General features: G+C 39.8%; 1 protein-coding gene across 22 annotated transcripts in view; it reads left to right on the top strand.

The window, feature by feature from the left end:
• The window catches only part of HUWE1 (HECT, UBA and WWE domain containing E3 ubiquitin protein ligase 1), a 102,838-nt gene that overhangs the window by 25,213 nt on the left and 62,001 nt on the right, over positions 1 to 15,624 (top strand). For 14 of the 22 annotated variants that reach the window (XM_075184913.1, XM_075184896.1, XM_075184912.1 and 11 more), the window contains exons 8-24: positions 1,989 to 2,066; positions 2,220 to 2,267; positions 2,356 to 2,424; positions 2,619 to 2,718; positions 4,379 to 4,479; positions 4,563 to 4,713; positions 6,662 to 6,789; positions 7,117 to 7,257; positions 9,106 to 9,211; positions 9,397 to 9,501; positions 9,592 to 9,693; positions 9,801 to 9,881; positions 10,016 to 10,122; positions 10,604 to 10,781; positions 11,319 to 11,437; positions 11,793 to 12,004; positions 14,896 to 14,965. In XM_075184913.1, the coding sequence (XP_075041014.1) occupies positions 1,989 to 2,066; positions 2,220 to 2,267; positions 2,356 to 2,424; positions 2,619 to 2,718; positions 4,379 to 4,479; positions 4,563 to 4,713; positions 6,662 to 6,789; positions 7,117 to 7,257; positions 9,106 to 9,211; positions 9,397 to 9,501; positions 9,592 to 9,693; positions 9,801 to 9,881; positions 10,016 to 10,122; positions 10,604 to 10,781; positions 11,319 to 11,437; positions 11,793 to 12,004; positions 14,896 to 14,965 (1,896 nt within the window). The remainder of the gene's footprint in view (positions 1 to 1,988; positions 2,067 to 2,219; positions 2,268 to 2,355; positions 2,425 to 2,618; positions 2,719 to 4,378; positions 4,480 to 4,562; positions 4,714 to 6,661; positions 6,790 to 7,116; positions 7,258 to 9,105; positions 9,212 to 9,396; positions 9,502 to 9,591; positions 9,694 to 9,800; positions 9,882 to 10,015; positions 10,123 to 10,603; positions 10,782 to 11,318; positions 11,438 to 11,792; positions 12,005 to 14,895; positions 14,966 to 15,624) is intronic. The other 8 variants (XM_075184916.1, XM_075184911.1, XM_075184915.1 and 5 more) reach the window with 3 other exon arrangements.

Genomic DNA, 15,624 nt, shown 5'->3' with positions numbered 1-15,624 from the left:
CAGGAATGGGCGGCCCTCAGTCAGTATGTAGTCCTGAAGTTGATTGACAATATTCCAGTGCGAATTGCTGAGGTCTTCAAAAAGAATGGTCAGCACTGCAAATATTGACTCTTTGCATAAACTTAATGTAATTGTCAATAAAAACCTTGGACACTTATGAAATACTTGTACTTTTACTTCAGTATACCATAGCAACATCTGACAAAAAGGTCTTAAAAACACTGAAGCAGCAAACTTTGTGAAAACCAGGACTTGTCATTCTCAACTTTTGGCCATGACTGTATACTAAATTCAATCCCTCAAGGGGTGGCACGGATTGGAATTACAAAGTCTGTTTCCGCAAGAGCCGCTTTTAGACCATTTTTGCTTCAGTCTGTGGAGAAATGGTTCAAGCTGGTCTTGGAGGGTTTATAATCTGGTAACACCAGGTCTATATTAACCTTGGTGGACCTCATTCTGGAAGTATCCAAACAATCTAGGTGATTCTACCCGTGACACTGGCCTTGTTGAAGCCAACATTTTTGCCTTGGTGAGCAAAATGCTCTGGCAATTTCAATGGTGGTCATTCTGATTTCTTTAGGAGACTTGCTCTACATCCTGTGGAATGGTCCTTTCACATGTATTTTGGTCTTCTGATTTGGTCTCATCTGGTTGTCAATATGATGGCATCTCGGTTGAACCACAAGGTGGAAAGGTTTTGCTAGTTGATCCAATGGAAGTTTCAACTGACTTATTTCCTCTAATAGCTATGCTTTTTATGGTTTCTGAAAAAGATTGAGAGGGTGCTCTCGTTATTAGACCGGCAATGAAGGCATTGGCACAAAGACATTTTAAAGATGGCAATAGATGCATTGTTTCCGCTACATTATGGTCTCTTTTGTCATCAGAATTTAGTTTGGTTGGCTGTAACGGTGTGACTATTGAGGCCATGATTCTTAAAGCTGAAGGGTCTCTCCAACCAGGTAGGTGAGACCATGCTGAATTTCTGCAACTGGCTTAAGGCTTAGTTCTGTGAGGAGTGTTTTGGATTTGGGAACTCTGGAAGATCTCAATATGTCATGACAACAGGACTGTCTTGTGAACAAAAGCTCTCCTTTCAGCCTATGGTGGTGTCAAAATTCCACCAAAATTAGGACATTGTTGTTCTGACTTTAGGGCAGGGTGACTCTCTGGAAGAGGCGGTGTCCTTTCTTTCTTGGATGTTATCAGGACTTTGCCTGTCTCCTTGGTTAGAACTTGAGCAATTTGTAAGACAATTTATTGGCCCTTTTTGATGCTCCATTGAGGGGTTGGGCCAGCTACTAAACCAACCATTGGCCGCTGGATTACTTCTGTAATTCAACAAGCATATATAGGAGCAAGGAAACATATATTCCTGAAAGTATTTTCATTCGTTCCACAAAATTGACTGATTCCTGGGCAACATGACAGAGACTCAGCTGGTCTTCAGTCCATTCAGTCACAAGTTTTTACTGTTCAGTGTGTGTGCATCAAGAGGTTTCTTTTCTTCTTTTTTTTTTCTTTTAAATGTTTTGTGCACAGCAATTTCAGAATGTGTCTACCCTTAAGGGCCGCTTTAGAACGTCCCCAAGGTTTCAGTGTCCACCAATTAGATGAAAGAGGAAGCAGGATTTTTATTCTTGTGTTTTTTCGTTTCTTTGATTCCATTGGGGGAAAATTGTCTCTTAATGTGGACCTTGGTTAGTTAATAACTGAGGTTCCTGGAGGGGAGGTTAGAAGGGGGTGGAGTTTTTAGAATTTATGCAGAATCAAATTAAGTGCCTAACTCCAGGACCAGCTTCTGTTCCCAAGGTTCAACAGTGGAATTGGAGAAATGAATTTAATGGAAGTACAAAAATCTCGTTTCTTGCTTTATTTATTAGACAGATAATATTCCAGACCAATGTTCATCTTGCTTTTGGAGTGATGAATTTTCTTTGATATATTTTTTTTGTTTCCCCCCCCCACACTTAAACTTGTTTGTTCAGAAATACCCACCCAGCGCGACAACCCTTCATTTTGAATTTTATGCAGAACCTGGATCTGAAGTGAAAGTTGAAAAAAGGGTAAGTGTTTTAGGTGGTGTAAATCATTACCTAACTGCTTTACCTGTTCTTCATGCAGAGAGCTCAAATCATCTTTGATTTGTGTAAATATGAATTTTATACAATAGTTTATTCCAATTGAATGCTTAAATGTGTCTTTGTTTGTTCTTTCAGACGTCCAGTAACACACTACATTACATACACATAGAAGATCTAGATAAGGTAATAAAACCAGTGTTAAATGATAGATAATGGGAACAAGAGGGTAAATGTGTCCAAAATGCTGATTGTTAATGGTTTTCCATTTCAGATTTCTGAAAGTCCCTCAGAGATCATGGAGTCTCTCACTAAGTTGCACAGCATTCCTAAGGACAAGCAGGTACAGTATCGTGTGACCTTCCCTGTCCTGTTTGGCTCTTTGAAATACATTCTCCCACTGTGGGCTTCCTTAGCCATGTGCTGAAGATATTCAGCATTTGCATTAAAATAGCTGCATGGTCTTTGCTTTGTACCAAAGAGTTATTGAGTTTTTGTTTTCTGTTAACTGCTTTATTTTCGTTTTTTACCCTGTAGATGCTTTTATTTACCCACATACGACTGGCACATGGCTTTTCTAATCACAAGAAGAGACTACAAGCAGTACAGGCCAGACTGCATGCTATTTCTATACTAGGTATGTTTTGTCACTTGGTGCCCCATGCAGTGCATATTGTAAAGCATCCACAATGCGGTAATCATTCTGTTACTAGGAAACTGAGCCTTGTATATCCCTTTTATGCACTATCCTGATTATATGGCGACGTATGCAGTGACCATGACCATGTGTCGTTCAGCATGTCAAGGCGTTTCTAACGGTTATGCATTCATTTTTTTTCTTATTTTTTTGAAAATTGTCATTATTATTTTTCTTAATTCTTTTTCTGTACCATTAAATATGGGATGGTGTCAGGTAGTCAAGGTAACTGCATCCTGACCATTTGCTGTGTCTAAACTTCATTGAAGCCTGAGTTGCCATGATGACAGGCTGGGAACCTTCCATTTTGCACTGGAACAAGGCTGTCTAATCCCAGCTCTATGCCATGGATCTGCGTGATTTGGATTAATCCACATTGGGAGCGCTTTGGAAGTCCATTGACCTAATTTCGATGTCACCTGGACTTCCTCCAGCTCTCTGTGTGGTTCCATGTCCGGGCAAGTGCGAGTCAAACTAGTTCTCCCATGCTTTTCTGTATTACTAGAAAATGTATTATGGTATTTTAGTTTGTATTAGTTTACAATTACACATAATAGATTCAGTAGAGTATTGGTCTCAACACGAAGAGTGAAAACCATCTGGTCATTTGTTACTGTTTTATTGATTTAGAATCACTTTGTGCTGGTTCACTGTCTCCGTAAAATCCATGCGCAGCAACTAATTCCTGCTCCATTCACTCAACATGGCTCACAGGCTTCCTTATCTAACAGCAGAATCAGTTAATGGGAAGTTAGCTATCAGTTTTGGAGTACAGTGAAAGCTTACTGTGCTTTGAGACTGTCTGTAGTTTCAATAATAAAATGGTAATCATTTTGACGTTTGTTTCTATGTGGAGTGCAACATTTTGCACATAGAGCCCTACACCTCATTTAAAGCTATATGTTAAACCAAAAGCTGAATTGTGCACTCTTTTATGAGAGAGTGATTTATCATTTGGAGGCGTCATTCTAGAAAACATTGGGGGACATTTATATCAAGTATTTGGTAACCATATAGTTGTGTTGCCCATAGTAACTCATTGGATCTTTTGCTTTCATTTTAAAGTAACAGAAACATGAGTTGAAATCTGATTGTGTTGCCACTGGCATCACTACCTTTCCAACACCTCTTTATAACTGTTTTCTCCATCATCCTTTAGGGACACTGGAACCATGGTTTATAGAGGATCATCCAGGAGTTTGTTTTCAGATTCCCTAAGTGTCCAAAGTTGACCCTCTCCCCCCACCATCCCTTAGGCTACTGGGAATCAGTTTTTTTGGGTTGCTTTGGCACAGTGCTCCCTTTCTCTCTTTCTTGGTTCGTTCTCGCTCGCTCTCCTCTGTTCTATGGGGTTTGGTTAGTAAATGGCTGATTCCAGGTAGCCTAGAGGATATAATAGGGGGAAAAGTACAGACTTTGTGTGAAATTCCTAAAGTGCTCACATTCCTAGTTGATCCTCTATATTCATAGTTCCTGTGCCCCTCAATAGATTCAGCGAAAGGGATTTAACCTAAGTACAAAAAGCCAGTTTTCAACACTTGTCCCCCATTGTCTATGAAGTCTTTCTAAATGTAAACTGCCTTCTATTCTGTCATTGCAGTATATTCTAATGCCTTGCAAGAGTCTGCAAACAGTATTCTCTACAATGGTTTGATAGAGGAATTAGTGGATGTACTGCAAATAACAGACAAGCAGCTCATGGTAAGTTTATTGGGCCGTCATTGTTATCCTCACCCAATGTTTTGCATAGGGCTCCTTAAGACACTGTTTGTTTGTTTTTGTAGGATATAAAAGCTGCGTCTCTGAGAACCTTGACCTCTATCGTTCACTTGGAAAGAACTCCAAAACTAAGCAGTATCATTGACTGCACCGGTACTGCCTCTTACCATGGCTTCTTACCTGTTCTTGTCCGAAACTGTATTCAAGCTATGATCGGTACGTGCAGAGACTATAGTTATCCTATAGGTTTTTTTCATTTTATTTTTTTTTGTTTGTTTTTTAAGTGTTTTGTTTAGTATCAAGTTGGCAGTATAGCGATATAACAGTCGGATAAGTACTAGACTTAAACCACTTATTAACATGTATATAGTGCCAGCATATTCCGTAGAGGTTTACAAATGGGATCAACACAGTAATGAAATGAGACTGGGTATTAGAGGTAAGACAGCCCTGCTCGCAAGTTTACAGTCTATAGGGCTTCTTAGTAGGCTGTGATCCAGACACACAGCACTTTTAGTAAGGGATCAGAGGGTTGATATAGTATATAAAGTGCACATGCAAATCTTGTGTGAACTGTGTAGTAGGTGGTAATAGGATACCCTAGGGGGGTTAAGAGGGTGGTTGAGAAATTTGATAAGGAAACCCAAAGAGGTGGGTTTTCAAAGAACACTCGCAGGTTTGAAGACTAGTGGAGTCTGGTTATGCAAACAGATGTATAGTCATTTCATATAGTTAAACAGGTAACAGAGCTTTTCATAATAGAGGGTAGAATGAGGGTAATGCTGGCTGAAAAGCGAAATGTAAGGGTAGCACCCATTAAAAAAAGGGGAACGGGGGGAATCATAGAGGACTTAAATGACTTAAATGAGCCACTCACTAAAGGTGGGGGGCTAGCGCTGGCATGTGAAGGGCATGCGAATGGTAGGTATTTTCCCAAGCCTCCAATGTTTTGCAAAAAGCTTTGGATGTGTGTTAAGAATAATGCATTTCATAATTCCCTCCGATACACATACCAGATTCTGTTAGGAATTGTTTGTTCGGGAGATTCCAATGCGCCGCTAGTTGGCAGGTGGCAGCCGAAATTGTCTGATCAGTCTTTTCTGTTGTCTGGGAGATGATGAATCACCCGGTTGGAGAAGAAAAAAAATGTAGGGCACAATGGACATGTCTAGGTCCAGGATAAAGTCTATTTGTTAGTTTGGTGGTAAAATATACATTCTGACAGTGCCTTAACGCTTTAATTGCTGATCATGTACAATTTGTGCCATGACCCGTCCCGCACTTGGTGACTAATTATGTATTATACATCACTTGGTGCTCCCATTGTTTTCTTAACTGTGGTCAAACTACTTGGGAGAGGGGGGGGGGGGGGGGTTAGTCTGGATGTAGTATTGGGCACCAAATTATGAATTAGACTCCTGGTTGAACTAATATTACAGGTATTGCTGTCCCCATGTTACAATAGCAATCCAGATCATGGCAGAAGTACCTGTGATGTTATTGCCAGCACTTCCTGCATATGAGTAATCTAGTAAGTCAAGATAGTCTGCGCCACAGTCCCTCTAGTGGTGGAGTGTGGGCTTTACAAGCTCTACTATAGACTGTGCTACTTTCAGACACTGTCAAATAAACGATCATAGATTAAAAATGTATTTACTTGACTAGTCATTGTGTGTGTATGTATATATAATTTATTGTAAATCTAAAACCTAATTAAGAGTGTATTTGTTTGAGAAGATAAGAACTGCAGCAACCTCTGAATTGTTAAGCTTTATTTTGATTTTTCCATAACGGCATTTCTATTACACTTTGATGGGTGTTTTTATTTTTCATGTGCATAAACCTTTATTAAATTATATAAAATAGTTGGTAGCAGAAAGTGATTAGCTGCCCATGTAACAGTGATGGGCAACTGTCTTCTAACCTTCCAAAGGACCTCATTGAGGAAGGCCGGAGAACACACTGCGCTCCCTCCTCTTCCTCCGTTATGCAGTGTGACTACCCTGCATGACGTGAGGTTGTGACAAGGCATTCAAGTTGGCTACACCCATGTTTGCCTTATAGAGAATAAGTTCGGGAGTACCCGGTTGGGGGTTCACAGGTGGAAGCTCGCTGTGCCTCCTGTTGCCCACCACTAACATCCTCTCTCTCTCTCTCTCCTCAGATCCCACCATGGAGCCATACCCTCACCAGTTTGCCACAGCTCTCTTCTCATTCTTGTACCACCTAGCCAGTTATGATGCTGGTGGGGAGGCACTGGTTTCTTGTGGCATGATGGAAGCACTTTTAAAGGTACTTTATCAAAGCTTTAATGGCTTTTAGTCTCAACATCCTTAAAGTGGTTTTAAATAATTATTGTTAATAACTTATTGCAAAATCGCTGTTTACTGTTAACAATTGTGGTGGGGAGGGAGGGTTATTGTGCTTGTGGCGTGAAGAGCTTTTGCTGTGCTTGTTCCTCTGTTTGAATATGGTTTGCATGGTGAGAGAAATGGTGCTGTGTGGACTGTAATAGAGATTTAGTTGCTGCTGTTGCCATGACAGCAGCTCACAAATTTGCTGTGCAGTTGCTGGGTTGATAAGAGCTCTGAGCTTTTTCTTTAACATCCTGTTTCTCAGGTGATCAAGTTCCTAGGAGATGAACAGGACCAGATCACATTTGTGACGCGAGCTGTCAGGGTTGTTGACCTCATTACAAACCTGGATATGGCGGCTTTTCAGTCTCACAGCGGGCTGTCCATATTCATTTACCGATTGGAGGTGAGAGCAAGGACACTTTCCATTTTTAAGTTCAGTTAAGTGTGATGAATTTGTGTGTTTTATTATTTTGTTTTGTAGGGTCTCCCACCCACCACTCCCCCCTCCAATTTCTTTATTGTTGTACATTTTAATACTAACTTTATAGACTGAGCATAAATCTGTCTATAGAGGTCCCTAAACAAGCTACCAAAACTCCTGGAAAACATAACGAAGTAGATTGTTAAAAATAATAGTCCATTGCTCTGTGCCTGTTTGAAAAAAATCACTATAATTGACACACAATCTATATTAAGCATTAGAATATTCAGTTTGGCAAGTTATACAGGATATTACAAAATAGATAATACACTGACTAGTTACAGCTGAATTTTGTCCTGACAGGCCTCCATCAAATATGGAATCCCCACCTGTGACAGGATGGGCTTACCCTGCCACCAAAGAAGGGAAAAGGGTAGTTTATGGTGTTTTAAATTTGCCCTGCAAAGTCTAGGACTATCGGCGACTTGAAAAAAACGCAGCATAACGCATTTACCCACTGGAATTGGGTGCACTGTGAAGCTGCTACTGCACCTCTTTGCTGGTGACTTTGGCTGTATACTTGTGACCTCTTGCTCTGGATTGATTCTGGAGGATAGCAGGAGGACAAATTTGATTGGTTAGCCCTGCAATTCAGCAAATCATGGGCATCATGCAGAATCTTATAGGAAGAGAAGTGGTGTCACTAAGATTTAATCTCGCTGCCGCTAAAATTACTTCCAGGTGACCTGCTTAGAGATCTAGCTTACCCATCCAAACAGAAATCTCCTCCCAAAGGTGGGTGGCCAGATCCCATCCTTTTCTTGATACCCGCGAGGAGGCATTGTGTTCAAAATTCATTTGTATCCAAAGGGATTCTAATGAATCCTGGTGGAAGGGTCCACAGCTTAGTTCAAAGAGCTCTGGCCTGGCAGCAGTAGGATGGCTGCTTTAAGTCTGATGTAGAGCAGTGTTTCTCAAATCTGATCTCCACACAGAAACTTAAAAAAAAAAAAAGAAAATAGGCACTGTTAGCAGTTCCTAAGGTGTAAAGTAATCTGACTGATGGAAGAGAATGTTAGCACTTGCCCTACAGGTCATACCTCAGCCATGACACTTTTACATAGTTTTGACTTGGTTTCTTTAGTAGTTTGACACAGGCCCTTTTTATTTCTATTTTCCTCTGGTATACTGTCTACTAATTTCATTTATAATTTCTAAAACCGAAACCTGTTTGCGCTGTGCCCTCCCCCCCCAGAGTCGTTTGCGCTGTGCCCCCCCCCCCCCAGGGTCGCCTTTGTGGCTGGAGGAGCTTAAGGGGGTTAGCTGTTACTTTTCCCCTTTCTCTCACTGTTCTAAAGGCATCACTTCCTTAGCAGGGGGTGTATCCCCCTAATTAATTCTTGCTCTTTATATTTGCTTCATGGCATTTACCGGTCTTAATATGCTTGTAATAGGAGCTAAAACACATTACTTGTGTATGTTTCCTATTCCTCCCTTTTTCAAAAGCAAAGTTATAGGCCTCAGAGACATTGTAGACTTTATAAACCATTTCAATGCCAGCTATCTGAATGTGTTCATGAAATGAGCTCCAGCACACCAGGCTTTATCCATAAACACTGTTTCCTGTAGTGAACTAGTTTTCTGTGTACCACCTGTGTAGTCTGTATACTTTATCCAAAAACCTGATTGGTTACACAGGACAACAAATCACCATATAGCTTAAAAAACCCAAAATGAGGTTAATCACACTAACCCATCACCCCTCTCCGAATACATTATTTGCACCTAATGTACGTTATACTATCTTGGCTTCTCCTGCTTTCTCCTCAGCATGAAGTTGATTTGTGCAGGAAAGAGTGTCCATTTGTCATTAAACCAAAAATCCAGCGCCCCGCTACTGTTCAGGAAGGAGAAGAGATGGAAACAGACATGGAAGGTAATACAAGTATCTAAATAAAATTCTAGACAGATTAACTAGAGGGATAACCAACTATCCACTTTGAGGCTGGGACCTGAGGTTCACTGCTGCCTCCACCTACAAGCACATCCAGTACACATTGCAGTACACTTTGTATTTTTGTTTATATTACTTTATATTAATCTGTATTTTGCACTCTCTAGTGTCTGACGTGGCCATGGAAAGCAGCCCTGGTCCTTCCACTTCTGCGGAACACCGGCCTATGGCCACAAGCAGTAGTGCTGGGAGTATAGTAATGCCACGCTCTGGTAAATACCAAGCATGACTTATATTGTGTTAAATCACAGTCCAAGCATTATTGTAATTGGTCCCTAACAACATAACTGTTTGCTTCCCAGGGGTGCAGTGCATTCCCCAAAGAGCTGCCTTGTTGAAATCTATGCTTAACTTTTTGAAGAAAGCAATTCAGGATCCAGCTTTCTCAGATGGAATTCGTCATGGTAACTTTCTGCTAGTTTCTTTTTTCTTTTAAATATGACTAAACATCCAACTCTGTCAAAACGCTTAAAAAAACAATCCTTTTATTTCTATTTTGTTTCCTTTTAAGTGATGGACGGAACTCTTCCCACATCTCTGAAACACATAATCAGTAATGCAGAATACTATGGACCTTCCCTCTTCTTGCTGGGTAAGTCCATCAGTGTGTTTCAAGAATTTTAAACTCATTATTAATGTCAAACATTGTTCTTTATCTTGGTTGTGTAAAGCTGAATGGGTTAAAATCCAGCGTTGTATGCTAGTTGTGTTTTCTATTTTTGACAGCAACTGAAGTGGTGACGGTCTTCGTGTTTCAAGAGCCTTCTCTGCTGTCTTCTCTCCAGGACAATGGTCTTACGGACGTAATGTTGCACGCTCTCCTTATCAAAGATGTAAGGGTACAACTTTTTCTTTTTCTCTCTCTAATTATCTAATGCAGTTTTGACAAAACTTAATTTACGCACTCAATAGTAGCCCTCCCCTAACCCCAGTAATGTAAGTTTTGGGGAGTGTACTTTATTTTTTGCAAAAAAAAAAAGTTACTACTTTTTCTAGTTGTGAAATCATGAGCTCTCATAAGAAGAAAGTAGGAAGATGATTAAAATGCAGTTACGGCCTACCTCTGTAATATGCTGGTGCCAGGGTATTATCCTATAGGCAGCTCCAAATATGTTAAAGGGCTGTACTCTAAATTCTTTGCAGCTAATATGTTGAAAACAAATCAAAAGTATTTTTTTCATTTTAGTAGTCCTTAGAGTGTGTGTTGCGGTTGTTTCCACCCCATTTATAATGTGTAGCTGAGACAGTACTATGTTAAGCTTTAATGATTCTGTGTTGGAGAATTCATTTTGAAACTAATACTTTGTCTCTCAGGTACCTGCTACCCGGGAAGTTCTAGGCTCCCTTCCCAATGTTTTCAGTGCACTTTGTCTGAATGCCCGTGGTTTGCAGTCCTTTGTGCAGTGCCAACCTTTTGAGAGACTTTTTAAAGTGTTGTTATCACCAGACTACCTTCCTGCGATGAGACGGCGGCGAAGCTCCGATCCTTTAGGTAAGTAACAAGCGCTCTCTGAGCCACGTGTGTGTACACAGCGGTAGATTAGTGTGTGATTAACTGCATCCAAATGACAACTGCTGGCAGACTCCTCCACATATAACTGAAAGTTGACTGCTTGACTACTAGTGTGCCCTACCAGCAGGGAAGTGGTAAAAAGGACTTGACATTTGACTGTAACTTAGTTTCTGTTGTTAAGATGGCTTTTTACTTGCCCTTCGTTGATTGTCCTTACATTAACAGTTTTCCTACAGACAGGTCAACAGTGTATAACACTGCAATGAAATGTGAGCTTTTCCAGCGTCAAATTTTATTAAACCCTGGACAATTAATGATTCTTTCCGTCTAGCAGTGCCAGCATTTGCCTTTTAGCTTTTCCATGGCTTAATCCCTAACCAGAATGATCAGTCCATGGCACTTCCCAAAATTCTCTAAACCACCTCTAACCCCTGCTGAAGAGACCTGTAGTGCAGCATAGAGTAGCGCTCTTCAGGTCTCTAGCTGAGGGATTAAGAGGCCCATGGTCTCTTCCAGCTTTGACCTCTCTCCGGTCTCCTGCAGGCGATACAGCCTCTAACCTGGGCAGTGCTGTTGATGAGCTGATGAGGCACCAGCCCACGTTAAAAACAGATGCCACCACTGCTATTATTAAGGTAAGGCTTATGGTTTTCATTTTGTTTTTGTTCCCCCATCAGCTCGTTTTGACATCAGTTTAATAGATTAATACATTTCAGAACACACATTTTTAAGCCTTTATTTCTGTCTGACTCCTGTTCAAAAAAAAAAAAAAGAAGAAAAACTCCCTTTATTCTAGTAACGTTCCTAGATCTCTGGTTTGTCAAGCTTGCACATACTATTAAGTTTAAACGTTTAAATGAACAGAAGCCAACACTTAAGCTCCTAGTGTTTACTTTATCATAGATATATACTCTTACATTTTTTAATGGTTTTGTTGTAGATGAATTGTAAAATTGGTGCTTAATGAGTCTTGTCATCTTTCCTCTTTAGCTTTTAGAAGAAATATGCAATCTTGGTAGGGACCCAAAATATATATGTCAAAAGCCATCAATACAAAAGGCTGATGGAACAGCCACCGCTCCTCCACCACGGTCTAACCACGCTGCGGAGGAGGCTTCCAGTGAGGATGAGGAGGAGGAGGAGGTACAAGCTATGCAGAGCTTCAGTACGAATCAGCAGAGTGAAGTTGAGCCGAGCCCGCAGTAAGTGTGCCCTTTGATTTGTGGATTTATGTTCTAAGGGGAGGAGTCAATTCGGCACAAGTCCAAATGAAGCTGTGCATGATTAGACTCTGCTCGCAATAAACAATGTTTTATGTACCGTGCTAACCATAAATGAGAGCGGGTTTGTGATTTCTGGCTTGTGATGTGGTGGAAGAAGCTGGCTGTAGAAAGAGGATTCTCTTGAAGCTTATTCATCAAGTCAACTCAAGCCGTAAGGAGTAAAGCCTAATGATGGCAAAACAGATATTTGCTAATGTATTGGTTTTACTGTGAAACTATTAGTAACAGCCTATGAAATGTTTCACTATAATGGGCAAAAGTAGGAAGAACATGTGCTCATACAAATGCTAATGTGCAAGGCTGGGTACACACTACGGTGTTTTCAGCCAATTATCAGGCCAATCACCTGATAAATGACCATTTGGTCAGATATCTCATTAGTGTGTTACACGATGAACGATTGTTATTTAATTTGATTGGTCAATAAAACTAAAAATCTCGTTCCAAATGCCTTCTGATCCTACAGTGTGTAGGAAATTGCAACGAATTGCTCGATCCACTGCTGATAGTCAAACAGCCACTCCTTTCTGGGCGTGTTTGTGTGTAAATTTATGGTGTCTCTACCTCTCCCATGTGGTGCATTGTCAGGGCGTCAGTCAAATGAGAAAAATGTGCTTTTATTGGAGAAGCAATAGTAAACCTGTTTTGCTGTAATTCAACAGTCTTCATTAAATTAAAATTGTTGATGTGCATTTGCAAGCAAGCAAACATACACTATACACAAGATGTGTTCTAGAATGAATGGCAATGACGTATTTCCTTTTTCTGAATCTGAGTTTGAGGGAGTTTTTTGCCGGTGATGTTCAGCACTTTAACTTTATTTGGCATATAACTGCAGGGAGGCTATATATCTTTTCAGTGTGTACGGAATCACAATCTTTAGAGACTGTTATGCCTGACAAAAATCGCTGCCTAGTCGTTTAAAATGTGTATAGCGTCTGCGCATGAGTCGACAGATCAGACCTCAGGTCGTAGGTACAATTGTTGTAGATAACACATTGGTCAGTAAATTCTGCATGTTTATATTCTGCCTAAATATGCTGCTTCAAATTTGAGAGCTATGCTGTGTCATATCTATTTTAGAGCCAATGCAAGTTAGGGGAATATACTAATAGGATATGTGAAATGAAATGGAAAAGTAAAGATTGCCACACCTTATATACCTCTGGAAAGAAGGTTTATATGCTTAAACACACATTATCTCCTTGATGCGTGTCCTTGCAGCCATATAAACTTCAGAACTTAAAGGAAAGGCTTGTGCTGTCTCTAACAGTGGCCTTCACACTGATGTATGGCAAGGCCAGAAATAGGAGTGTGTATGTATCCCTGCAACTGGGATATGTTTATAAGTTGATTTGATCACTTTAGTTATTAAGGTTTTGTTTACTTGTTTTACAGTAGGATGGCTACATTTGATTTGTGGGATTGTATCCAAGATATATGGATCACTCTCTTCCATTTAAATATGTAATTAAACTTTTTAGAGATGGATAATGTAAACACAAAACAAGATACTCTGATTAATTTGATGTTTTTGATATTATATTATAATGTTTGTTTGACAATACTAAAAAAAACAAGCAAATAGCTCCAGGTAGGATAAGGATAGTTTTAAAATAGACAATTTGTCTATTTTGCACATCGGAACACCTAAGTGGAGTTATTTGCTTAAATTATGAGTTGCCTTAACTTCCTCTGCCTTTTGAAGTCTCTTATACAGTTGATCTCCTCAATAGCACCGTCAAATTCTTTTTCATTAAGTACAAGGTAATTATATTGATCACTCACCCCAGGGTTTTCACCTTTTAAAGTGTTACATACCCCTCCCATTTCTCCAGACTAGTGCACTAGTAGGGGTTCTGCCCCATCTTTATGTAACTAAGCTGCGCCATGAATATCAGCTTTCAGGAAATTCTTCACAAGAAACCCCCGCAGAACTAGTTGGTCAGATGGGATCGGTGGCGGAACTACCATTGGTGCCGTGCATAGGGGCCCATGGAGATAGATGCATAAGGTGTCTATGAATGGCTGTCCACTGGGCAGCTTATAACGACCTTTTTAAGCATGTATTTATACTATAGAAGTGCCACTGGTCTTAATCCTGGAAATAATATTAATAATCATTATTACTGTGCCACAAGGCTTGCGCATCGCTGTACATAGGTTACAACAAAATGACATAAGTACATACAGATAAGAACAATGGGTACATATGAAAACAGTCCGGCAGAACACAAAACTGGGGCATCAAGGAGAGTGGGCAGACATGAGATGGGATAGAGAACCCTGCCCGTGAGAGGTTACATTCTAAATGGAAGGGATAATGGGGAACAATAGGCTGAGTGAGTTACCCCCTGTCCTTTACATGCACAGCAAGAACTGTCCGTGTTTTCATCAATTATAGAAAACCTAACATTTTATACTTAAATTCATTGTATATGGTTGGTAAATCTAGTATTGTGGTATCTAGTGGTGTGATGTGTTTCGGGCTACACTCCATTTTTCTGCTGCCTTTTTTTTCTACACAACCTGTAACTCTTCTGTGTATGGAATGTGAAGCTTTATACTTCTATCTTCCTCCTCTTTCCTATGTTTTTAATGTGTACAACACGAAATCTAAATACTACATTGGTGATATAGCTGTGAACAAACACCTGCCTTGGTATCCTATAATCATCTTTGCAACCTGTATTAGTCTGACCTAGTGTACGACTTTATAAAATATATAAAGTCTCTCGGTGAATGCATAATTCTATCGTTGCCCCTATTTTACTTTAGATTTCATTTTTAATATTATCTTTCTTTTCTAGTGTGGTGGGAACAGAGGAAAGAATTCCCATTCCCCTCATGGATTATATTCTCAATGTGGTGAGTTTGATGGTAATTATTCCTATTCCCCCACCATTTTACCTAAGTAAACTTAATTTTGGAATTGGACATAGTGTGTATGGTACAATATAACATTTTTTGACCACAGGTACAAAGTAAAATCTCCTCTACAGCGGAATATGTTTCATAATTACATGAAGATTTTCTGTAATACATTAAAATGTATATGTTTAGCCATTTCCTCCAAAAACGTAATACTTCACACACTTTTGCGTACAAAAATATTGGCAAACAATATTTGGCACGTTTTCTAGTTATCACAAGTTTCCCTAATGCAAATTGGAAGAGGAATGGCTTTTTGTTTTTAAAGAAAAAAAGAGAGAAACCAAAACGCTCTTAACATTATGGGTCCAAGTAAAATATAAGTCTGCTTTACAACAAATCGGTGAAATACTGATATTTAAATAGCTCACTGTAACAGTTTGCTGTTTATAGTGTTTATTCTTTACCGTGTCTGCATTTTTAGTTTGTTTTTTGGGTTTTTTATGTCACTGATTCATATTGATTGCGTTCTCCACAGTTTGACTTGTGTGTGTTCCTCTCTGCACTGTTAGAGGTGGATTTAGTTGTCCTAGTCGGTGCGTTTAATTCATATTGCATAGATTGTGGCTTTCTTGTTCACTTGGTGTCTACAGCATTATACAGAAGCG

Source organism: Mixophyes fleayi, chromosome 9, assembly GCF_038048845.1.
Source record: "Mixophyes fleayi isolate aMixFle1 chromosome 9, aMixFle1.hap1, whole genome shotgun sequence".
Lineage (NCBI taxonomy): Eukaryota > Metazoa > Chordata > Amphibia > Anura > Limnodynastidae > Mixophyes > Mixophyes fleayi.
This window is presented reverse-complemented; position numbering and strand designations above follow the sequence as displayed.